Genomic DNA, 25,116 nt, shown 5'->3' with positions numbered 1-25,116 from the left:
ATAGCACTTTCATTTTAATGTGTTCGAATTCTGTGTCTTATTTCATGCCTGTGACCTTGGACCTGAACTTCATATCCCAATGTGCAAAATGGGGATGATGCGTCTTATTTTCTAGGGTTGTCATGGTGATTAAAATGAGAAAGTACAGTAACCTGAACATGGGGGCTCAAACATATCCACTCCTTTTTCTCCTGCTGTTGGGCTGCAAACATGTCTTTTGTTCCTGTCCCACACCCTGTGGATTTCTGCGTTTGTCTCCTTTTTCTGTGTGTTTCTATCTCACTTATTTTTGCTTGTTTGCTTCTCTGTTTGCTTGTATCTCTGTGTCTCAGTGTACAACTGTGTGTCTCTGTGTGTGCACCTTTCTTTCTTCAAGTATGTCTCTATCTAGTTTATCTTTTTTTTTTTAACTCTCTCTCACACCCTCTGTGTGTGTGTGGTGGGGGAAGAGTGAGACAGAGAGAGAGAGAGAATGTGTGGTGGGGGGATAGAGAATAAAAGAGAGCAAGATCAAGCAAGAAAGAGCAAGCATCCATCCCTGTGTTTGCACTTTTGTCTCTTCATCTCACTTAGTGCGTGGGTTTCTCTACATCTCTGTGAATGTCTCTCACGTTGCATCTCTATCTGAATTGGCCTTAAATGAGACATAGCATCATGTGAAATTTTAAAAGTTACACTTTTCTCACAAATTTAATTCTAGATGAATATAATTGTTAAATGTAAAGAAGATAGTCTTTTTTTTTTTTTATGTTGGATGGGAAAGGAGATTTTTAATCACAAAGTAAGTAAAAATATTAACCAAAGAGAAGAATAATATATTTAATTATAAAAAAGATTATTCCGCGTGTTCTTACCAAATTAACATTTTAAATTAAAAGAATTCTTAGTTCATACCTTGAAGAAGTATGATGTAAATAAGATGTCCTTTCTATACAATAATTTTGGCAACAAAATCATAAAAATTGATAACTATTATGTTCTTGGAGGGATCTATCTGAATGAGCTGCAAAGATTTATAGACTGGATGTTCACTCAGGTTTCTTTATATAGGTGAATATTGGAAAACAAGGTAATTATCCAAAAATAGGTCATAGTACATAAATTGTACACATGAAAAATCCTGTTTTTGACACTTAAGAGGCAATATCTTAGGATAATGTTCAGAATATAATATTAATAAAGAAGGATATGTAGCTCAAATGCAGTATGATTATAACTTTTCATTACATACATGGTTCTATGAAAATAATGTTGGTGTAGTAAGATTACAGATTTTTTAATTCCTTTTAAAACTTTCCCATGCTTTCCAAATTTTCTATGATGTGCATGCATTTCAAAATCAGAAGAAATACACCTCTCTTTTTTTCCCGTAACAGTAAAAAATGAATCAGTTCATCTTTTCTCATACCCCTCAAAGCATAATCTTCTGGGTTTGTTTCAGAAGTGAAGACCAGTGGTGCCTGGGTGTCTCGGTCAGTTAAGAGTCTGAGTCTGCATTTAGGCTCAATTTGTGATCTCAGGTCCTGGGATAGATCCACCAGTGGAATTGTGCTCAGGAGGGACTCTCAGGATTCTTGCCCTCCCCCTGACCACATGCTCTCTCTCTCTCTCTCTCTCTCTCAAGTAAATAAATTTAAAAAGTAAAATAAAAGGGAAGACCATAAAATAAAGATATCTTAAGAGTTACATAAGTGAAAAAAAAAAAAAGAGTTACATAAGTGGATTTGATGTTTTTAGACAAAAGCCTTACCCTAGTATTGATAATACAATTTTCTCTATCAGTCCAATCATTTTTGGATGAATATTTAGCCTCATTTAGTAAGCTTCTCTGGCTGTAGCACACACAGGTTAAAGTCTGTGGAATTTGGTTTATAAACACCTTCTTACTATTTTCTGGAGTGCACAACACATTTTATAAGTAATGATACTTGCTGAGACTCATCTCTGACCTGGAAAGCATCCAAGAGCTATACTATACAAAAGATTGTTCTCTGTTCAAGCAGAATAAACCCTAAGATTAGCAGCACTACTGTCTTGTACAGAAAAATGATAGCAGAAAATCCAAGAATGAAATCCATGGCAGGTTGGCCATATCCAACATGCCCATGGGAGGTGGGAATCAGTACACAGCTGCTCCTCTGTCTTGAAAGGAGCTGCTTGTATCTTGAGTGAGTTTTTTTCTCTGTCTGCAGAATGTTTACCTTCAACCCTTTTGATGCGGGGCAAAGGAAATCAGCAGCTTGGAGTCTTATTTTCAATATATCCACATTCTTGCTTGCTTCATAGTTTATTCTTTTAATTTAATTTTTATTTTATCAAATAAGGAATTCTATAGTTTAAAAAAAAACAAATAGTACTCTCAGAATAAAGGTAACCCCTTGCTGTCAATACTTGATCTCTAGAAGTAAACCCCCTTCATTATTTTAACATATTTCTGGTTGTTATCTAGTCATATATTTCTCAATAAAATATGTATGTTACTAATTTTTTGATTTTTTAGTTTTAATTGTCATCTACCTGGCTTTCTCCTCACATATTCTTATAGATTGTTTCTTCTTCCTCTTTGGCACCAATATAATTACCCTGATAATCAGGTTTTTAAAAGTTATTATAAAGAAATTATAATATGTACAGTTTATTCACAGCTGAGGCATATCATGTAATTAAAAGATCATTACCATTTTATTTTTTCAACTTTTCATTTCTAATAATTGCTTCTTAGAAAATCTGGCTTTATAAACACCCAATGAATTAGGATCTAAATGAGTTAGTATTGAAATACTCTCAAACTCTTCATTGAAGCTGAAATTTCTCATTATGATTTAACAGCACTTGGAGTATTTTTAAGTAATTCTCTTTATTTTTTTTTCTTTTTAAATAAAGATTATTTATTTATTTATTTATTTGACAGAGAGAGAGATCACAAGTAGGCAGAGTGGCAGGCAGAGAAAGAGGAAGGGAAGCAGGCTCCCTTCTGAGCAGAGAGCCCGATGTGGGGCTTGATCCCAGGACCCCGGGATCATGACCTGAGCCAAAGGCAGAGGCTTAACCCACTGAGCCACCCAGGCACCCCTATATTTTTTCTTTAAAAATAAAAAGATTTTATTTATTTATTTGAGAGAGAGAGAGTGAAAGTGAGAGAGAGCATGAGAGGGGAGAAGTTCAGAGGGAGAAGCGGACTCCCCATGGAGCTGGGAGCTTGAAGCGGGACTTGGTCCCCGGACTCTGGGATCATGACCTGAGCCAAAGGCAGTTGCTTAACCAACTGAGCCACCAGGCACCCTTGTTTATTTTTTTTCTTGAAGACCATCCCCCTGGATAGCTTCAAGAATCAGCCATTGTCCCACCAAATGTGAACAGTATTCTGATTTCTGTCACTACAGATTAGTTTTGCTCTGAGATCAGAGCAGAAGAGTTTAATGATCTCACCATTTAGTATTCATACTTTTCTGTAACACTACTGTCTTCAGTAGATTCCTCAACCCCAGACTGGTGACTGTCTGGATGGACTTCTCCAGAAAGTTAGTCTCTGGTATCTGTATAACAAACACGTAGCGAGGGCAGACACCCAGATAAATTGTCTATGTTGGAATATCTAAGGGTCCAGGGACTACTTAGACATTTTCAACCAAGCCTTCTACCTTCCTCATTCTTTTTGCTGTTTCCGTAACACCTCAGAGCATGTTTTGTGTTTCCACCTGCAGGCCTTTATGCCAGCCCTTTCCACTGAGTTAATAGATTAAAACCTTTCTTTTAAGACTGAGAAGGAACTGAGATAAAGAATGTGCTCAGTTGTGGGTTTTCTTTTTTTTAATCATTTTTTAAAATTTCTATTCAGCGTAACAGTATTCATTGTTTTTGCACCACACCCAGTGCTCCATGCAATCGATGCCCTCTCCAATACCCGCCACCTGGTTCCCCAACCTCCCACCCCCCGCCCCTTCAAAACCCTCAGATTGTTTTTCAGAGTCCATAGTCTCTCATGGTTCACCTCCCCTTGTTCACCTCAGTTGTGTATTTTTAATTATAAGTGTCAGGGATATTGATTTTTATTGTTGCTGATGTATTATTATTTCTTGTTAATTTTATAATTATTTTTCACAAGGATGGGAGTCACTCGGGCAATCATGGATTTATCATAACTATACTTATAGTATCTTCTTACTCTAATTCATACTATATTCTTACTCAGTTTTTTTTTGGTAAATATAATAGACATTTAACATTATGTAAGTCTTAGGTGTATAAGATAATGTTGATATTTGTGTATATTGCAAAATGATCACCAAAATTAATATAATTAATGTCTAATATCACACATAGCTATAAATTTCTTTTTCTTGTGGAGAAACTTTTAAGATTTACTCTTAGCAACTTTCAAATATTCAGCCCAGTATTTTTAACTGTACTCACCTTGCTATATATAATATTCTCATGACTGACTTATTTTATATCTGGAATTTTGTACCTTCTGATCTCCTTTACCCATTTCACCCTCACCCCACTCCTTGACTCTGTTGTCTATATCCGTGAGCTTTACATTGGAGATTATTTTGAGTTTTGTTTTTGCTTTTGTTTTTAGACTTCACATATACATGAAATCATATGGTCTTTGTCTTTGTCTGATTTATTTCATTAAGCATAACACCCTCAAGGTCCATCTGTGCTGTTGCAAATGGCAGTATTTCCCTTTTCTTGGCTTAGTAATATCGCACTCTGTGTGTGTGTGTGTGTGTGTGTGTGTCTGTGTGTGTGCACTACAATTTCTTTGTCCAATCATATATTAGTGGGCACTTGAGTTGCTTCTGTGTCCTGGGTACTAACTTATGCTGCAGTGAACGTGGCGGGGGTAGGGGGCAAATATCTTTTCCACTTATCCTTCACATAAGCGCCCAGAAGTGGAATTGCTGGATCACATGGGAGTTTTATTTTTAATTTTTGGAGGAACCTCTCTCCTGTTTTCCACAGTGGCTGTACCAATACACATTCCCACCCATAGAGCACAAGGGTTCCCTTTCCTCTGTCCTTGCATATTTAAAAATATTATTTATAATTGCCAGGCCATAGGGCCTGGTGATGGGTAGTAAGGAAGGCATGTATTACATGGAGCATTGGGTATTATACATAATGAATCTTAGAGCACCACATCAAAAACTAATGTACTTATGGTGACTAACATAACACAATGAAAAATAATAATATTTATAAGCAGTTGACATAATATTTGCAAGTCAAATATTATAGGGATTAGATGATAACAGTGTATCGTTCATCCTATGCTAGGCCCTGGGTTTACTATATACGGCAGGATGAGAGAGGTATTCTCATTTTTACAGGTGAATAAATGGAGAATCGCAATGGTATTCAACCTTTTAGTGCAAAGTTATATAGACAATAAGTAGTAGAGCTAAGATTACAAACTCAAGTATATTTTTTATAACTTTTTTAAAAGTAATGCTTTTTTCCCTGAAATATGCTTTCTTCCTTACCTGATCTCTACCAAAATAAGGCTTTCGTAATCTGGAAGGTAAAGATCTTTTACCAGGTATGGGGTAATAAAAGCTATATTATTCTAGGCCAGTGTTAGTTTCATTAGCTATTGTACATGGTTCAGCAACAGTTAAACGTGATTTTTTTTTTTTTACTTCCCTTTCATTATTGCATATGTGCAAACTTACTTCTGGATATTTGCCAATAAAATCATAGTAATGAAAGAAAGAATGGAGAACTGGAAATAATAAATTACAAGTAAAATCTTTTCTTCTAACAGAGAGAAGGTGAAAAAGATCATCAAGTGCGTTTGGCAGTTGGAAATGGTGTACGGAGTGATGTATGGAGGGAATTTTTAGACAGATTTGGAAATATTAAGATGTGTGAGCTTTATGGAGCTACTGAAGGAAACATTAGTTTCATGAATTACACTGGAAAAATAGGATCCGTTGGGAGAACAAACTTCTTTCACAAAGTAAGTACAGTATTTTCCTTCCATAAATATAATGAAGTCAGTTTACCTCTCTTCTAGACTTCCTGTTTATAAATTACGGTAAATACAATCACCTTTCCTTTTTCTTTTCTTTTTCTTTTCTTTTTTAAGTTGAGAATATCTATAAAGTCATAGCTTCTAGGTGAACCATAGGTTATAAAAACCTCAACTGTCTCCCAGGTTTTCCTGTATAATGTGGGGATAATGATACCCAAGTGTTTTTTGTTCTGTCTTCAAAGTTAATAAGATAATATATAAAAAACAAGCAAAGTTTCTGATACATGTCATTTTGACTCTTTCCATTTTTCCTGAGTTTTTTCAATCCAGTGTTTCTGCTTACACTTCATTTTTATATCACATAAAAATTATGTATAGGTTTCTGAGGCTCCTGGGTGGCTCAGTGGGTTAAGCCTCTGCCTTCAGCTCAGGTCTTGACCTGCTTTGGAGAAAGTAATTGTCAACATAAAGCTTACACTGAACAATAATTTTTAAAGAATAAAAGTTTCATTAAAGAAAATAGTTTCTAAATTTATATAGCACAATGTTTATAAACTCAAGTGGAAATAAACAACTCCAGAATCATAGTAGGATATTATATTATAGCTCTTTCAGTTTTTGTTAGAACAAACAAAAAAAGAACCTTCAATGTTATAGAATATGCAGTAACAAGTTACTTGAACTAACAGACATTTATAGGATACTGCATCTAAAAACTGCAGAATATCCTTTCTTTTCAAGCACTTATGAAATATTCACAAAGATTATTGGGTCACTTAGGGAATTTCAGCAAGATTAAATGTGGCTTATGTTCTCTGACAGCAGTTTAATTAAGGTAGAAATAAATCTTTTAAATGACAGGTCATCTATATATTGGGTTATAGAATATCTGTAAGTTTCTATGAGTGGACAAAAAATCATTATTGAAATTGAAAAATAGGGGCGCCTGGGTGGCTCAGTGGGTTAAGCCGCTGCCTTCGGCTCAGGTCATGATCTCGGGGTCCTGGGATCGAGTCCCACATCGGGCTCTTTGCTCAGCAGGAAGCCTGCTTCGTCCTCTCTCTCTCTCTCTGCCTGCCTTTCTGCCTACTTGTGATCTCTGTCAAATAAATAAATAAAATCTTTAAAAAAAAAAAAAAAAGAAGAAATTGAAAAATAATTTGAGATGGGGCGCCGGCTGGTACAATCAGTTGATTCCTGATTTTGGCTTCAAGTCATTATCTCAGGTTGTGGGATGGATCTCATGCTTAGGCTCCACACTTAGCAGAAAGTCTACTGGTGCTTGTCTCTCTCTCTCCCCTTCTGTTCCTCCCACTGCTCAGGCTCTTGTCTGTGCTATCTCTCTGTCTCAAGTGAATAAATAAAAATAAATCTAAAAAAAATAACGGGAGCTGAATCAAAATTAAAATGTTATATTTCAAAACATTGGACCTACGTAAGAGTGGTTTAAAATTTGTGAGCTAAATATCCATTTCTGGGGGTTAATTAAAAAGCAACTGAAATAAACTAAAAAAAAAAATAAAAATAAGGAACTAATCAAAAACAAAAATTAAAGAAACACAAAATAAAATTTAGTGAGAAGTATCAGAGGAGAGAGACATATAATTTTTAGAAAGTAAAGAAATAAGGTCAAAGCTGGTGTAAATTTATCTCGTGTTTGGAACCTAGAGAAGGCGCAAACTACTTTTATGATAGACTCTTTGGGATTTTGAGGGTCTTATTGACCTCTCAGAAATGCTGCTGCATTCTGAAAAGTAATTTGGGGAAAGTAAGTGCTGATATTTATTGAGTTTTTCAGTCCATACAGTTAATTTTCTCAATTCATTGCACTGGTTCCATTAAGAATTTCATATTCGCATTAAAGCTTCTTAGTGAAGCTGAGTCATTCCCTAGTAGTCATCCAACAAGAGTACATGAAGAAGATTTGTATTTTACATTACTGACTTGACCTCATTATAATTTTATAACATCTTAAATTCCCTGACTGTAATACTGTCAATAAAGCAAGAAGTCATTGTTCCCAATTTATTTGGAAAACTTCTGATTTTCAACCTATTTTTTTTTTCATTTTGGAAATGAAAAAGAATTATACCTGGTATCATATGAATTCAGTTATATCTTTTCTCATTATTATTGTAGTATACATATATTATTGTTTTGTTATATACCAAGTCACCAGAAAAATTTGGACCAATAACTTTCATAATCATGTGGAGAGATCTGATAAGTCCATCTCTCAAAAACTTAAACCTAATGGAAGCTTCCCCCTACTGTTTCACAGACAAATCAACATCTAAACAGAGGTAGGCTGTTAATAAAAAAGGGAAAAGATGAGGCATCAACACAAAGTTCCTGCATCCCACATGTCCTTCCTGTGTGCCGTACTTACCATTTAAATGTATATAGCCGAAGGGCATGTGTGCCATATAAGCCCCCAGAGCAAATACTAAAAATTTTGTGACTGATTTGAGAGACAAACCCAACTCACAGTTATAGACTGGCTTCTCCTTTTCTACACCTAGGGATGATAAAATTGGGAGAGAACAAACATGAAATCCCTAGAAGAAATAAAACTTGAAAAAAGAAAAGAAGTCTTAATAAAAGCTGACAAAAAAGTACAAATACACAGCAAAATGATAAGCCCTATAAAATGACCAGGGAATATTTAGTAAAATAATTTCCCATAGATTAAAAAATTACAATAACATTCTCTTTAAAAATAAAAGATCAGGGGCGCCTGGGTGGCTCAGTCATTAAGGGTCTGCCTTGGGCTCAGGTCTTAATCGTAGGGTCCTAGGATGGAGCCCAAAGCCCCTCTTTAGGCTCCTTGCTCAGTGGGAGCCTGCTTCTCCCTCTCCCTCTGCTGCTCCCCCTGCTTGTGTTCCCTCTCTGTCTGTCAATTAAGTAAATAAAATGTTTAGAAATAAATAAAATAAAAGCTCAGTGGGACACCTGGATGGATCAGTCCCTTAAGCCTCTGCCTCCAGCTCAGGTCATACTCTCAGGGTCCTGGGATCGAGTCCCACATCAGGCTCCCTGCTCAGGGAGCGCCTGCTTCTCCCTCTGCCTGTTGCTCCCTCTGCTTGTGCTCTCTCTCTCTCTCTCTTTCCCTGACAAATAAGTAAATAAAATCTTTTAAAAAGAAATAAGAGCTCAAAAGATATGAAAGTACAAGGGAAATATAAATTAACAAAAGGAGTTGAAAAGTAGACACACTCAGTTCAAAGGAGAAAAATAAAAGGGTCTAAGAATGAAAGTATTACAGAGATGAACACCACATTACAGGCTCTAAACATTGTTAGGGAGCTAGATGGTTGGGATTAAGAAGTCACACATAAAAGGATTTAATAAAAAGATACCTTCAAATGTCTGTAAACTTATTTATTATCTTAAAAGTAGGCAATTTTTATGGACCAGGAAATTTAACCAGCAGTGCAATAATCTCCATGAGACCATCGTCACTTCTCACAGCACTTGCCAGTTTTGAAGACCCGACAACCCACTTGGGGTTCGATGATTTGCTGAGTACTCAAAATTTACCAAAAGCTGTTATACTTGTCATTATTCTTATTACATCTAAAGGATATGGATTAAAATCAGATGGAGGGAGAAGCAATAGGGCAGAATCAAAAGGGCACCAAACGCAAGACTTTTAGGGGTCCTTTCATGCGCAGTCAGGATGGCATTACTCTCCTGGAACTGACATGTGACCATGTACGCAGAGTATTGCCAGCTAGGGATGCTCACCAGCCTTGGTGTCTGCAGTCTTCTTTGCAGCTCCATCATTTAACTCTATTTGGTTTCTTGTGAGGCTGACTTCTTTCCCGAATCCCTCAGAAGGCCAAGCTGGGAGACCCAAAGTCCCCACCCCACATCATGTTATTCATGTGGCTCAGAGACACTCAATATGAACCATACTGTCACTATGTGGATGCCAAAAGCCCTTAGGCTAACACATAGAGTCCTGTTGACCATAACATTGCAAGGCATAGAGAGAATCTCCCAGAAGCTGAGAGTGAAAGCCAGCCAGACCCCTGGTTAAACTGGGGTTAAGGTTAAATTCTTGATGCCACAGGGACTGATTTCTCTCTTTCTAAAAAAACACATAATTTAACTTCGGTTCCATTTTCTTTGGTTAAATTCAAGGGAATTAAATTAATTGCTTAAAAAGGTGTGGTATCATTTTTATAGATTATTTTATTACTCAGTTTTCTACCTTTCTCCCTATCAATTTAAACACACTTGTAATGATGCTTGTCAAATGCATTCCTTTATATAGTCTTAATAGTTTTTTTTAAGATTTCACTTATTTATTTGACAGAGAGAGACACAGTGAGAGAGGGAACACAAGCAGGGGGAATGGGAGAGGGAGAAGCAGGCCTCTTCCCACGGAGCAGGGAGCCCGACTGAGGGCTCGATTTCAGGACTCCGGGATCATGACCTGAGCTGAAGGCAGATACCCAATGACTGAGCTACCCAGGCACCCCATTAATTTTATTCATCTTTTCCCACTTATTTGCTCTATATTTATTCACTTTGTTCCTCCTCCTCTTTGTCTTTCTCTCTTCTATGTGTTCTTCCTTATTATTTTTTCTATATTTTTAGATGACTGTTTTCTAGTTCACCTTAATAAGATAGCTTGTTTAATTGACTGGCAAAACCTCAGTTTTCTTATATATAAAAGGAAGGGGTGGGGTTGAACCAATCTGCAATTTTTCCTCCCAGAATCACCTCTTAGTGTATAGGTGGACATGACAGGAGCAGGAGAGCTGGAAATATTTGGGGACAAGGAGAGATGTCCAACTAGCTTGTTTCCCAACTTGATGAGCATGTTCTAACTAATTTGCTATCTCACAGCACAGAAGTACTGAGTGCTAGTTTAGGGAAATAAAGGTGAAAGGCTTGGGGAAAAGTTCAAAGTCAAATAAGCATCTGATCCCTTTTTTAAGGGATTATAATTTAAAAACAGATAATGAAATTCTTGTCTTTGTGTAGTTGAAACTTTGGTTTTATTAAAACTTTCAGGGGATTTTTAAAAATTTTATTTATTTATTTATTTGAGAAAGAGCATGAACAGAGGGACAGAGGGAGAGGAGAGAGAGAATCCCAAGCATGTGGGGCTGGTTCTCAAGACCCTGAGATAACATGACTTGAGCTGAAACCAAAATTCAAATGCTTAACCAGTTTAGCCACCCAGGTGCCCCCGAAGGGATATTTTTGAATGATTGAAAAAAAAGAAGAAAGCAGGAAGTGTTCCTTTTAGCTAGAGTTAGTAGAGTATGTGACTGAGCACCGGGATGTTTGATACTGCTCATTCAAGAATAAAATTAATGTTTTGCTAAGGTAATGTGCAACATAAAATGAAATGTAAGTAAATGCCATCATATAAGTGCTCTTTAATAATGCCTTCAGTTTTGATTTTCAAATATGTATTTAATTTTTATCAGGAAAGTTTACTTTTTTTCGTAAATCTGCATTCTAATTCTTTATTTCAGTTGCCTGAACATAAACTCTGCCACCAGTAGATGTCACTGCACAAATAAGTATTTCGTTATTGTTTTTGTTGTTTGTTGAATTTTATTTTTGCAGCTTCTTTTCAGTTATGACTTGCTAAAGTATGATTTTCAGAAAGATGAACCCATTAGAAATGAACAGGGCTGGTGTATTCGTGTGAAGAAAGGTAAGATTCTTGCATTTGACCATGTCTTTTCAGGCAAAAGTTTCTGAATTTCTATTTAATTACTACTGAATTTAGAGAAGAAAGAATAGCCGTTATGGATATGTGATGAGATTTATTTGGAATTTCAATGCAGGTAGAATAGTTTCATTATTAGGTATTAGGGATCCCAATTGGGCCACTCGGATGGTCAGTTACTAAAATCTAAAATGGATTATTACTGGGATCCCTTTTCCCTGATCCACTCTTCTAGTTATAACAGTAGTGCTAATGTCCTCTATCACCAAGATAAAATGTATAAAAGAATGCCTTAGTTATCACTCTAGGTATAGTGGAAAGTCAGGCAGGCTTACATTTATATCTGGGCTCTCATCCTTAGAAAATATACAACTTTGGACAGGCCACTCGAGCTGAGACTCATTTTCTTCATATGTAGAGTTGACAATATTTATTTTGTGAGGTTCTTGTTGACCATTAAATGAGGTGATGTATGCAAAGTCCCACAGAGAGCCTGGCATGTGGTTTGCTACCTACCTGCTGCTTTTCTCCATCTCACTCCCCTCCTCCACCAAGGTATAGTTTCTGATAATTTTTGGTTAGACAATTAACTTGCTGCTGCATATGATCAGTCTAGAGATTTCAATGTAGATATGTGCACTTGGAATTGTTTAGAGATTCAGGCTGGATAAATCAGGCCAAAATTACTTTTTACTTTTTTCAGAATATGCTTAGGCTACATTTCAAAGATGAATTCATTTAAATCTTAACTTCAAATGTGGAGATAAAGGTTGCAAACCTGGCTTGTTTGTGTGTTTTGGTAGCTGGAAGCTTGGAAAGAATATAAGCCTTGTCTATTAAAAAACAAATTGCCCTGTCCTCTAAATTTCAAACCTAAGAGCATTTATCAAATATCTTCCCCTAATTCAGGTCTGTAAGCTGTGTTCAAGAGAAAAGCCAATTATAAAAAGATTGTAAAGAACTTTGTTTATTCACACCTTTCTAGTGTATTTTATTTTGTTTTGTTTATTTAAGATTTTATTTTTTTTTTTAAGGAATCTAAGCGCCCGACATGGTGCTCAAACTCACAATCCCAAGATCAAGAGTTTCATGCTCTACTGACTAAGCCAACCGTGCACTCCCGGTGTGTTTTATTTATTGGATTTAGGACAGTATCAACATTGGAACTTGAGTTTCAGAACTGCTTGTCCCTGGGCACCTGCGTGGCTCAGTCGGTTAAGCAGCCGACTGGATTTTGGCTTAGGTCATGATCTCAGGATCCTGGGATTGAGCCCTGTTTGGGCTCTTCACTTAGTGGGAGTCTGCTTGAGGATTCGCTCTTACCCTCATCATCTACTCCTCCCCTGACTTGTGCTTGCACTCTTTCTTTCTCTCTCTAAAATAAGTAAATAAATCTGTAAATCTTAAAAAAAAAAAAAAAAAAAAAAAAGTGGATTGTCCCCAAACATTTGCTTTAGTGTTCTGTAATTCTCATTATAAATTACTCAATATTTTTTCCATTAATGATACTGTATCTTGCATACATTTGCCTGGAATAGGTAGATGAAGAATACTATGATCTTTTTAAGCATTTGCAATAATTAATTTGTCAGGGAAGAAACTGTCAACCTGTGTCTTAAGAAAAACAAAGAATATAAATTTTAAGGGGAACATGAGAGGCTTGGAAATTTCTGCAATAGAGGGAATGTAACTGAAGGAATATATGTTGGAGGACAGGCTTTGGAGTCAGATGAACTTGGTTTATAAAAACCAAGGGCAAAAACCAGGGGCACCCCGGTGCCTCAGTCAGTTAAGCATCTGAGTCTTTATCTCAGCATGGAGCCTGAGGCTTTAAAACAACAAAAACAAAGCCCGTCTCCCACATTTGGTAACTGTATGACATTGGGCAAATTACTATTCTTTCTTGGTTTCTTTACTGTAAAATGAAGATGATTTGAGGGCTTGTGTTACAGGTTTGTGATGAGAATCAGATAAATACGGTGCTCAGAATAGTGACTGGTTCCCAGAAAGCACTCAGGAAGTATAACAATGGTGATGACGATGATGATGAAGGTGTCCATGATGACAGTGACAATGAGGGGCCTCTGCAGTAGCCAACCAGACTTGGCTTGACCAATGGCATATGTGCCTGTGGAAGCCAGGATGTCCAGCAGGAGTGGGAGCAATGAACATTGAATAATGTTAAAATGACATAATTGGCTTATAGTGTTCTGGAATTAACCCCATCTGAGTAGTCATGTGGACTTTGCCTCTGTTTACAGGGGGGCAAACCATGTCAACAATGGCCTTGGGATGTTCTGGGACAGTGATTGCTGCTCCCCTTTTTCTTCCACACTTCTCGTAGAAGTAGATTTTTATCTTGCAGCTTGCTGGGCAAAATCCTGATTAATTTGAGTAAATCTGATTGAAAATTTGTTTCAGTTAATGTGTCTACATATAAAGAATACTAATAACTTTCATGCCTCATCTCTTGCCCATTGAGGATTTCTACATAACATCCTATAATAATAAAACATTTTCTTAAACTTCTATTACCTTCTAGATCTGAGATAGTATTGAACAGAAACCTTGTTGTGAAATTAAGGACTTGAATTTGAGTTCTAGGTCCATTCCTTTCAACATTGTTGGACTTCAGTAACTTACTTGACCCTTCTCAGCCATGGCTCCTTCCTTGTGAAATAAGGATTTTAATTATCATTTTTAAAGGATTTCTGTGAAGAATAAATAGGATGACAGTTGCAAGGGACTCATGGGGCTTGCTGCATAGTAAAAGCCTGATAAATATTCCTACTATCATAATCTTACTAAAATTATTATTATGGTTATTTATATAGTTTCATTATTATCAGTGTTAAAATCTATGGAACTTGAATCTATGGATCGGTCTATCCACCCAGGATAGGATGTAAAATAAATTTAATGTGCCTTTGCCTGCATTTGCTTTCCTTTTTGCTAGTTTTTCCAAAGTGGTTTGTGTTGGTGGCAGTCTGTGAAAGGGTGTGTTGGATGCAGGATGCAGGCACCCAGGGTAAATATCAAATATAATAAAAATCAAGTTCCAGGAAAGAATATCAACACTGGTTGTGTTGGTCAGATATAATCTAAGTACATGCATGATATGTGTAATAATAATTTTAATCAAGTCACCAAAAAGTGCCTTTCTCTCCCAGGAGAACCTGGGCTGCTCATTTGTAGAGTGAAAAAGAAGAATCCCTTCTTTGGTTATGCCGGGAGTAAGAAGCACACAGAGAAGAAACTGCTTTGTGATGTTTTTAAGAAGGGAGATGTTTACTTTAACACAGGAGACTTAATGGTGCAAGATCAGGACAATTTCTTTTATTTCTGGGACCGTACTGGCAACACTTTCAGGTGCGAAATATCACGGGTCATACTGCTTCTTCTGGAATTGTGAACCATGTCCAAGCAAGGCTCCGTGGAAAGATTGTAGACCACATGGTCTGTACCTTTGGGGCAGACAGAGTGCTTTCAGCTCTGTAATGTCTCCCCATTTAAAAATTCAGTGGCCATCTGTTTCTAGATTAAAACCTAATTTAAGTGTTGATGTCAATTTTTATCATTATTTAAATGAATCATTTTGGTCCAAATCAGTGAGCTCCTTTTTTTAAGAATATACGATAAGTAGACAGATGTGATGTTTAAATGGCAGAGTTGAAACAGAAACCAGTTTGGGGGACGCCTGGGTGGCTCAGTTGGTTAAGCAGCTGCCTTCGGCTCAGGTCATGATCCCAGGGTCCTGGGATCGAGTCCCACATCAGGCTCCTTGCTTGGCAGAGAGCCTGCTTCTCCCTCTGCCTCTGCCTGCCTCTTTGTCTGCCTGTGCTCTCTCGCTCTCTCTCCCTCTGTCTCTGACAAATAAATAAAATCTTTAAAAAAAAAAAAAAAAAAAAAGAAAGCCAGTTTGGTCAAGTCTGGTCTAATATTTGACTGAATGATAAAAACAATGAAACAGCAAAATTTTCCTTTCTTACATTTTCCTTCTTAATTCCTTAAGATTATTTTAGGCTTATTCAATGATTTTGCTTTACTACTCAATGATTATGGAATAATGAGGGACATACAAGAGACATTCAAAAAAATGTTTGAATGGATAAATGAATCATACTTCCTTACCTTCTCCTACAACTTACGGGCTTACTTTGTATAAAATCATTCTAATTGAATATACTCAATCCATAATTCATTTGCATTAAAGGATCCAAAGGGGTTAACCCCTAGAAATTAAAGGTCACTACCGTGAGAGACAATTGGAACTTTCCTTTCATTTTTTCTGACTCTATCATTAGAGATAGGCAATGTTATGTCTTAATTGTAATTACAATTCAAAATAAGAGGAATTATCATTCCTTTGTTTTTATGATATACTGTAGAAAAACATCTTATAGTAATCGATTTATGCCAATGAAACACATATACAGTAATTTTAATTAAAACAATGATTCTGCTTTTGTTGACTTCACTGAGGTGAAGTGCTTCTTTGGAAATGCCTTTCGTTTCAAAAACTGCCATTGTGTGTGGTTACTTGGAACTTGCCCAGAACCAAACACAAGGCACTGAAGCTAAAACTGGGTACCTACTTCTTCAGACAGAGGTACATTCACTGGAACTTGATTTTCATTTAGGTGGAAAGGAGAAAACGTTGCCACCACAGAGGTTGCTGACGTTATTGGAATGCTGGATTTTATACAGGAGGCAAACGTCTATGGGGTAACGGTGCCAGGTACGAGTATATTTCAGGTTTGGAAGAATTCTTAAAATAGAATGTGTTGCTTTTCTTTACTTTTGTAACGATATTACTAATTCGACATTTCATTTTTTGATATATTAAATATCTTAGTCTTGTCTTGGCAAGTAATGCCCTAGACCAGGCTAACAAATGCCATGGTCACATCCAGTACCAACTTAATTTTAATGGATGTGTGTATTTTTAAGTAAAGCTTGAAAATTCTGGTCCATGACTCACTGCTTGAAAATAATTCCAGCTTTTCAATAGTCTGTTATTGTTTCTTTTATGACTAGAGTTTATGCATGCCACTAAATAGGAACACATGCTAGTTTAAATGTTTAGTAACACTGACTTGTGATTACATTGAATCTTTTTTTTGAAGATTTTATTTATTTGAGAGAGAGAGAGAGAGCATGCGTGAGTAGGGGGAGGGCAGAAGGAGAGGGAGAGCTAGAAACAGACTTGCTGCTGAGCAAGGAGCCCAGGATCATGACCTGAGGTAAAGGCAGCTGCTGAACCAGCTGAGCCACTGAGGAGCCCTAGTTAACCTTTTTATTTTTACTTTTTAAAAGATTTTATTTTTATTTATTTGACAGAGATCACAAGTAGGCAGAGAGACAGGCTGAGGGGGAAGGGGGGAGGGGTGGGGAAACAGGCTCCCTGCTGAGCAGAGAGCCCGATGCGGTGCTCGATCCCAGGATACCGGGATCATGACCTGAGCCCAAGGGAGATGCTTAACCCACTGAGCCACCCAGGTGCCCCTTAAGTTGAACCTTTATAAAAAATAATTTAAAAACTTGTTTGGCTTCATTTATCTTTGTAAATGTGCCTATGAAGATTGTCTCATGATGGTGAAAATGACAAAGAAAAGTTACCAAAATGAAATGATAGGATAGTTGTTCTCCTTTGCTGTTTTGTTTTGTTTTGAAAAGTGTAAATAATGTCCAACTAATGTTTATAGGTGCCCAGGACAATGGGATGGGAGTGTTTAAATGAGGAGCAGAGGAAGGGGATGTTTACTCTAATAGACCTTGAGTGTTGTCTATACTATTTCCCTGAAAAAACACATAGGTGGCATGATAAGCACTAAGTGATCTGTGGAATTCAAGACCAGTCTGGTTTTTAAATTTAAAAACAATGTTGCCTTTTAATTTTTGTATTGACTCTTAACATGGATATTTGTCTGGAATAAATTCACCATTAAATAAGTGTTTCCTCCCGGTATTTTATATTAATGGTGGTAGAATGCAAACTGGGGGTTATTTATGGTGTTTTCTATTCCATCTATTTCATTTGTGTAGTGTTGACAGTCAAGAATAGACTGTATCCTTTCCTGTTCCTGACTTATTTCTGGGACATAGATCATATGCTCAGGAAGGGATCCACTCATTTATACTATTGTTGCATTGTTACTGCTGTGATAGGATTAATGTCTCCATTTGCAATAATTAGTATGTGATTAAGAGAATCATTTTAAAAATCACCTAGTGCTTGTAAAATTAATGCTATTTCAAACTTTTTTCTCAGATTATGAAGGAAAAGCAGGAATGGCTTCTATTACTTTAAAACCAAATAAGTCTCTGGACTTGGAGAAGGTTTATGAACAAGTTGTAACATTCTTACCAGCTTATGCCTGCCCACGATTTTTAAGAATTCAGGTAACTCTACTGTTTGAATTTTAAGAATTCAGGTAATATTACTTAACTAAAGATTCAACTTAACTACAAGACCAGGATTCCAGGAGATGGTTTATTTACAAGATAATATTTTATCTTTTAGATAATGTGTGCATTTGATTTATATTAGAAAACCTCAAGAATAATGAAAAGCATTGGGATGCTAATTTATGCCATATTTGAAGCCTAATTATAGAAGGGAACTTGATGAAATGCTAGGGTGTCTTTGTCTTTGTCTAAGTCTAATTATAGACTTGCTTTCTTCCTCTTCACTCAAGACCTCAGCAATGGTGCAAGCCCAAACTCCATTGTACACAAGCCTTGTGAAGACACTTGGTGCTCTGTGCCTAGAACTGTGTTCCACCAGGCTGACATCAAGGTGTCTGAGGATGTGTGCAGAACTGAAAGGCAATTGGCTTTAAGCAATTCTGCTTTTAATTTTTACCCTCATTCTGTCCAGCCTTCCTCTGGGACTCTATACTTTTAAGGAATTCTCAGTTTATTTGTTTTGAGAGGTGGGCACTCTCTTGTTAAGTTGCTAGAATAAAATACAGTAAAAAGAAGAGTTTGCTCAGCCACTGGATGAATTTGCACACTCATTTATTCAGCCATTCGTGTATTTAATACTGTGTCCCCAAAGCTAGTACTTATCTCTTAACATCCAATCACAAAACTTTTCTGGATACATTCATCGTATCACTCTTAGATCCCTAGCGGAACAATCGATAGCATCATATTCATCTTCCAAGCATTCGCTGAGCATCTTCATGGCCCTGCCATGGCTTGGTCAAAGGGATGCATCATCTGAACTGTCATAAGTATATATTTCATTTACATAATTTTTAAATATTAATTTACATAATTTTAAGAGCTCTCATACACATTGTCTCAGATTATTTTCATAATTATCGGTCCTCTGAAATGCCAAAGGTAAGCAAAAGTATGAAGCAGAATTGATACATTTTCGACTGAAATTTTTATTGAGATTGTTGTAGTCATGCTATTGGAAGAAATAACACAGAGAAAGATCCTTAGTGTAGCAATTACTCAATTTCCTCCAGCGGTGTTATTTTTCAAAACTGTTATAACCTGGACATGGATGTTGATACAATCTACCCATCTTAATAAATTTTGTGCTTTACCTGTGTGTGTGTGTGTGTGTGTATTAAGATCTATACACTCTTATCATCTGTATTGCTTCTTCACCAATTACTTCAGCCAAGATATGAACAATTCTGACACCACAGGATGTCTCATGTTTCCCTTTTATAATCACATTCAGTTTTCTCTTGAATTTCCCCATACTACCTTACAAATAATATATTTTAATGGGGTAGACAGTTGGTAGTTTAAATAGTATCTTAAACACGTTTCCTCTAGGGCAACTTAAAATTCACTTTCATTAAGAAGAAGAAATATTTTGGCATAGAACTATTCTAGAAATCTAAGTCAGTCTTACACAAACTTAGAAAATGTTTTAGCATCATTTAATACCTAAAGAAATAGAAATGTGACTGTTACATTTATTATAGTATTTGCTATAGTTAGTACAATGCATTGTACTTAGTTGGCAGTAACAATATTTATTTAACAAATGAATTATAATAAATTATCCGATATAAGCAGAACAAAACTTTAAATCACTTCTGACAAAGTAAATAAAAGAACTATCTTATCAAAATCAAAATCTTACCAAAATCCATTTAGCAAAAATTTAAAAAATGATTATTTTTGCCACTAAATTTATAAAATTTTTTTTTAAAGATTTATTTATTTTGGGGGTGGGTAGAGAAAGGGCAAATGGAGAGAGAGAATCCTCAGGAAGACTCTCCCTGGGCCCATAGCCCTATGTGAGGCTCCCTCAAAGGACACTGAGATCATAACCTGAGCCAAAATCAAGAGTCAGACACTTGGAGCACTGGGAGTTATAAGTAAACAAAGAATCTTGGAACACTACATCAAAAACTAATGATGTACTATATGGCGACTAATATAACATTAAAAAAAAAAAAAGAAAGAGACTTAACTGCCTGAGCCACCCAGGCACCCTAAATTTACCAAAGAAAAAACAAATTTAATGTGATATTACTTAGTATGGGTGGGATGAAATTAAATTAAATTGATCCTTTCATTCTGCTTGTGGAAATACAAACTGTTATAACCTCACTAGAAAACAAGTTGGTAAATATATAATTGGGCTCTTAGAATTTACATATATTTTGACTTAGTAATTTCATTTCCAGAAATGTATCCTTAAAAAGTAATCAAAGCTGAACAAATGTTATATATAAAGATGCTCTACAAAATGTTATTTATAGGAGTTAAAAATTTTGATATTCTTTATTAGCTAGAATAAGAATAATGTTAATTAAAATAATATAATTAGATGAGATCTTATTAAACCATTACCTAATGGTTTTTATTACCTAAATAAAATTAACCTTACCTGTAGAAATACACACAGCATATAATGGAGCTGGGGTTTTTTGTTTGTTTATTTAGATTTTATTTATTTACATATTATAGAGAGAGGTGGGGAGAGAGCACAAAAGTGGAATAGGAAGAAGGGCAGAGGGAAAGAAGCATCCCAAGCAGACTCTGTGCTGATTGTGGAGCTGATGGGGCCAGATGCCAGGACCCTGAGCCAAAATCAAAGAGTTTGAAGCTCAATCAACTGAGCTACCCAGGTGCCGCTAGAGCTGTGTGTGTGTGTGTGTGTGTGTGTGTAAGGCAGAATATCAATTTTATACATACAGGGAGTTTTTAATTTTCTAAAAATGAGAAAAACAGAATGTGTTTCCATACAGCCAGATCTAATTCTGTGATGACCGTGTTGGGAAGAGGGTGGGATAGAAAGGCTGAGATCAGGGAAGGGGGTACAGAGAGAACGCGAGTCTTGCATTAGTCCAGAAGGATGAATAAAAATGGCCAGGTGGCTCATATAACCTTATAAGGACCTCGCTGTGTCATCTGACTCAAAGCAGGTTACTTCTCCATGCCTGAAGCTGTCACAGAGAGATACACTTTATCTCTTAAATCCCTTAAAGCAGAGAGCTTCTTAAACTTTCTAGATTCATGGCATCTCTAGAGTCTCAGTATTTTCGTGGCATTTGGGATTCACCAAATACCTAAATTTTCTGTTCTTCAGTATTTAGGTCAAAAGAAATTCATTAAGTCTTTAGATCTAACAAATTAATTCCTCTTTGAAAAAAATAGTGTATATAAATTGAAAGGCAAAAAATACTCTTATTTTTAGACAAACACAACTACCAGAGAGATGTAAATTGGGCATTGTACAACTCCTCAAACCTTGGAATTAGATTGGACTGCACAGGGAGAGCCTAATTTCTTGTCGCACATTGATTTGGAGCTGTACTTGCCTTTTATCACAGCAACCACTGGAAACCCTGTTTCACAAAGATATGGCATCGTTGAAAAGAATGTGTCACAAACTAATATTGGAAGTATGAACTACCTTGAGCTAGTAGTTAGCAAGCAGTGACCAACAGGTATCACTGGGTTTACCTGGAAAATTTAAAATACACCTTAGAGACACTGGAATTTCACAGAAGTATCACAGAGCACCTCGGTGCACAGTTTAAGAACCCAAGATTTAGATCATCTTTTACTCCTGGTCTTTATAGTATTTGGCCTTATGGAATGGAATGTTCTCTTTCAGAGGTTTTATCTTCTTGGTGTCTAATAGCATTTCCTGTACATGATGTTGTGTTCACAGTGAATTAAAGAGATAAGCCTGTGTATTTTAGATGCTTCTATAGTTGGTTATAATTTTTGACAATTTTCATAATTCTTCTATATTAAATAAAGTTCAGAGGTAAATTGAGCTAAAAATTCCACTGTTCTAGAGGGCATTTTTAAAATTTTCTGATGTTAAATTATTAGTAGTAAATAGAGAGATGGTCACAGAATATAAAATTGTTACAATTAAATATTATAGTCTATCTTGTAATTGAATATTCTGTTTATAGATTTTAGATAATATTAAATGATTCCACTAATCCTGACAATTGCTTTGTAGGAGAAGATGGAAACAACAGGGACATTCAAACTACAGAAGTTTCAATTGATGGAAGAAGGATTTAGTCCATTGAAAATTTCTGACCCACTTTATTTCATGGATAACTTGAAAAAATCTTATGTTCCACTGACCGAAGAACTTTATAATCAAATAGTGTTAGGGAAGGTCAAACTTTAAGAATTTTTACACATGGGGTTTTTATATGTTTTCTTAGGAGAAGTGAGAGGAAAGTGTCTGATTCTTTAACATGATACAGGAGGAGGAAATGGATATTAGCTAACATATGCTGTGTTTTCTTAATATGCAACAACTTTTTTTCTAAGTAGGAACTTTCATTTGCTTTAGACCATGACAAACTTCAGTTGATTATTTGTTTTATCTATCTGGGGGTTCACTACATAATTAAATATTTGCTTCAGTCATAAACATTCTACATAATCAGTAGTTAACAATTTAGAAACTTACTACAAATGTACTTTTTACTATTGAAAGTTTTTAGTTTTGAGTAAATGGTTAAATTTTGCTCAAATGTTTTATTCTTATGCACCCTGTCCTATAACTCAATAAAATCATCTTCACTAATATGTGTTTTGAGGTTCTTTTCTGATGTTTTAACTGTAAACTTCCAGTCCAAGAAAGCTGGCTGACCTCATGCATACATTCCTGTCTCCCTTATTGAACTCACATTCTGATGATAGAAGAAATACAGAAGTGTTTTACAGCAAACCAAGAAAACCAGTAAGCCCAAAACATTTAGGAATTTTTGGAAGATACATAAGATTAAATTAATGGTAAAATCCAACAGAGCTATAGAAACCACTGGTGATACAGAAAAAGAATGGATTGCAACAGAATGTAGGTATTGACACTAAGATCAGCGGCAGAAGAGACTTTGTGAGCAGGTTTGTGGTTATTAACAGAAATGCATTGCCAGGACAATATAAGACACACAATTGGACTTCTTCTGGTCTGGAAGCAACAAGCTCCAAGGTTTGCTTCAAGCTGGAACCACAAAAATTACTCTCTTGGTAAAGTGAGCTCGCTTCCACAGGAGAAGGTTGTGGAGCTAGGCTTAAATGGAGCGGAGCCCAACAGGAAGCTCCTTTGCCAGTAAACCTAGCTCCCTGTACAAGGAGAAGGAAAGTTAGCTTTACCTCCTGTTAAAAAGCTTATTTGGGGGAAAGCCTGGGTGTCTCAGTGGTTAAGCATCTGCCTTTGGCTCAGGTCATGATGCCAGGGTCCTGGGATGGAGCTCTGCATCTGGTTCCCTCCACAGTGGGGAGTCTACTTCTCCCTCTCCCCCTGTTCATTCTCTGTCTCTCTGTCTCTCTCTCTCTATCTCACTTGCTCATCTCTCTCTCAAATCAGTAAACAAAACCTTAAAAAAAAAAAAGCTTATTTTGGTTGGAAGAGAAGTTGCAGAAACAGGGGTTCCTTTTTGTACTTACTAGGGAAACAAGAGTTATGAAATTAAAATATTTTTTAAATGTATAGGTTAAGCATAGTAGCATAGAAATAAAATGTAAAGCTTTAAGATTGAAAAAATGACAAGATGTAATCAACTTTGCAGAAATAAGAAATTTTTAAAGAGAAAAAAGTTCTTAAGTCAGAATGAATTAAGTAAGTCTAAGTGTATCCATTCTCCTGTTAAATATATGAGAATGGATGAACTGTCTTTATTAAAAACTATTAAGTGAATGAATACATTGGCACTTGATTTTTATATTGGTGATTTGGATTCTTTACCTTTCCCATTAAAAGTCTGTTCTGTCTTTACATACATAGTTTTGATGTATGGGTGCTCTTTATTGCAATAAATCTGAATGAACATTTTACTACTAACTCATAACTTTTTAAATTGTTAGAGATGAGAAAATGATGGTGAATTTAGCATACATATCTTACTCCCTTACCTGTAACTTTCTTGTCAAATTCATTATAGTAAAAGACAAAATATCATGAAAACAATAATCCACTAAAAGATGGGGGAATGGAGGGAACAAGAGAGACTGTCTTCAGTGGATAAAGCATTGTCAGAAGTTACTGGAAAATAGGAAACACATGAGACCGGGATTTCAAAGGAACCATAGATGGATGGGGGAAGAAAGCCTCACACTTATACCATTGAAAAATGCTTCAAAGGCAAAAGAAACCTTGAAAACACATATAAAGACCAAGATGGGCCCTCTGTGTAATTAATTACAGTAATTAATTATAGAAAACTGAGGTAATGAGTTTCTCTTCCTTTCCCTTGATATAGAAAATTTCCATCCGTGCATAAAATAACTCATGACATAAAAGAAATAGAAAATAAGATCCCATGAGATTCAAAATTTCTTTAAGACAAAAGACACTAAGAATTAAAGTTTTTAAAGAGCTAGAAACTAAGAGAAAATGTCTAGAAACCTGGGGAAGGTAGTTGCCCACATTTATTATATATTAAGAACATTTGCACAAAAAAGGGGGGGAGGCAAATGGAAGAGAAGATGAATTCTCTTCCAAAGGAGAAAGAATATGAAAAAGATGGAACCCCTACCAAGATCCAAGTTTACTAGGACAAAAGCAGGGGGCAAGAAGGTTTTCTGATTTTAATTTCTAAGAAATGAAATCCTCAAGAAAATGTAGATAAGAGAGATTCTAGAATCTATCTAGATTAGAAAGTTTCTGGTCTTAGAGTCACAGAGACTTATGAGAAGCCATGAGACTAATTCAGAAACAGAATGGTCCCCATGACTCTGACTTCAGCAGGAAATTAGTGAGAAGGACATTTGGCTTTTAGAGGGCTAGGTGCTAGAATAGGGGCATCTCAGTGGCTAACTACATGGATCTTTGACTGGGAACCAAATAAAACTGACTTTTCCAGAGAGAACTGCATGGTGGGGTAACCCATTGCCCCCCTCCTCTCCAGTATCCACAGCACATTCCCAAGGATGTAGACCCAAATTTGAGGGAAATGATAGAAGAGAAGCCAAAATAGCTTGA

General features: G+C 36.1%; 1 protein-coding gene across 1 annotated transcript in view; it reads left to right on the top strand.

The window, feature by feature from the left end:
• The window catches only part of SLC27A6 (solute carrier family 27 member 6), a 64,122-nt gene extending 41,412 nt beyond the window's left edge, over window positions 1-22,710 (top strand). Inside the window, exons 5-10 of the mRNA XM_045075552.1 lie at window positions 5,771-5,965; window positions 11,570-11,660; window positions 14,846-15,044; window positions 16,316-16,413; window positions 17,947-18,077; window positions 22,135-22,710. Of these exons, the coding sequence (XP_044931487.1) occupies window positions 5,771-5,965; window positions 11,570-11,660; window positions 14,846-15,044; window positions 16,316-16,413; window positions 17,947-18,077; window positions 22,135-22,311 (891 nt within the window). The 3' untranslated portion in view covers window positions 22,312-22,710. The remainder of the gene's footprint in view (window positions 1-5,770; window positions 5,966-11,569; window positions 11,661-14,845; window positions 15,045-16,315; window positions 16,414-17,946; window positions 18,078-22,134) is intronic.
• Window positions 22,711-25,116: the final 2,406 nt, after the last annotated feature.

The sequence above is a fragment of the Mustela putorius genome, unplaced genomic scaffold (assembly GCF_011764305.1).
Source record: "Mustela putorius furo isolate JIRA1106 unplaced genomic scaffold, ASM1176430v1.1 tig00000145_pilon_pilon_pilon, whole genome shotgun sequence".
Taxonomy (NCBI): domain Eukaryota; kingdom Metazoa; phylum Chordata; class Mammalia; order Carnivora; family Mustelidae; genus Mustela; species Mustela putorius.
Note: the sequence above shows the minus strand (reverse complement) of the source record. Positions and strands in the feature narration are given on the sequence as shown.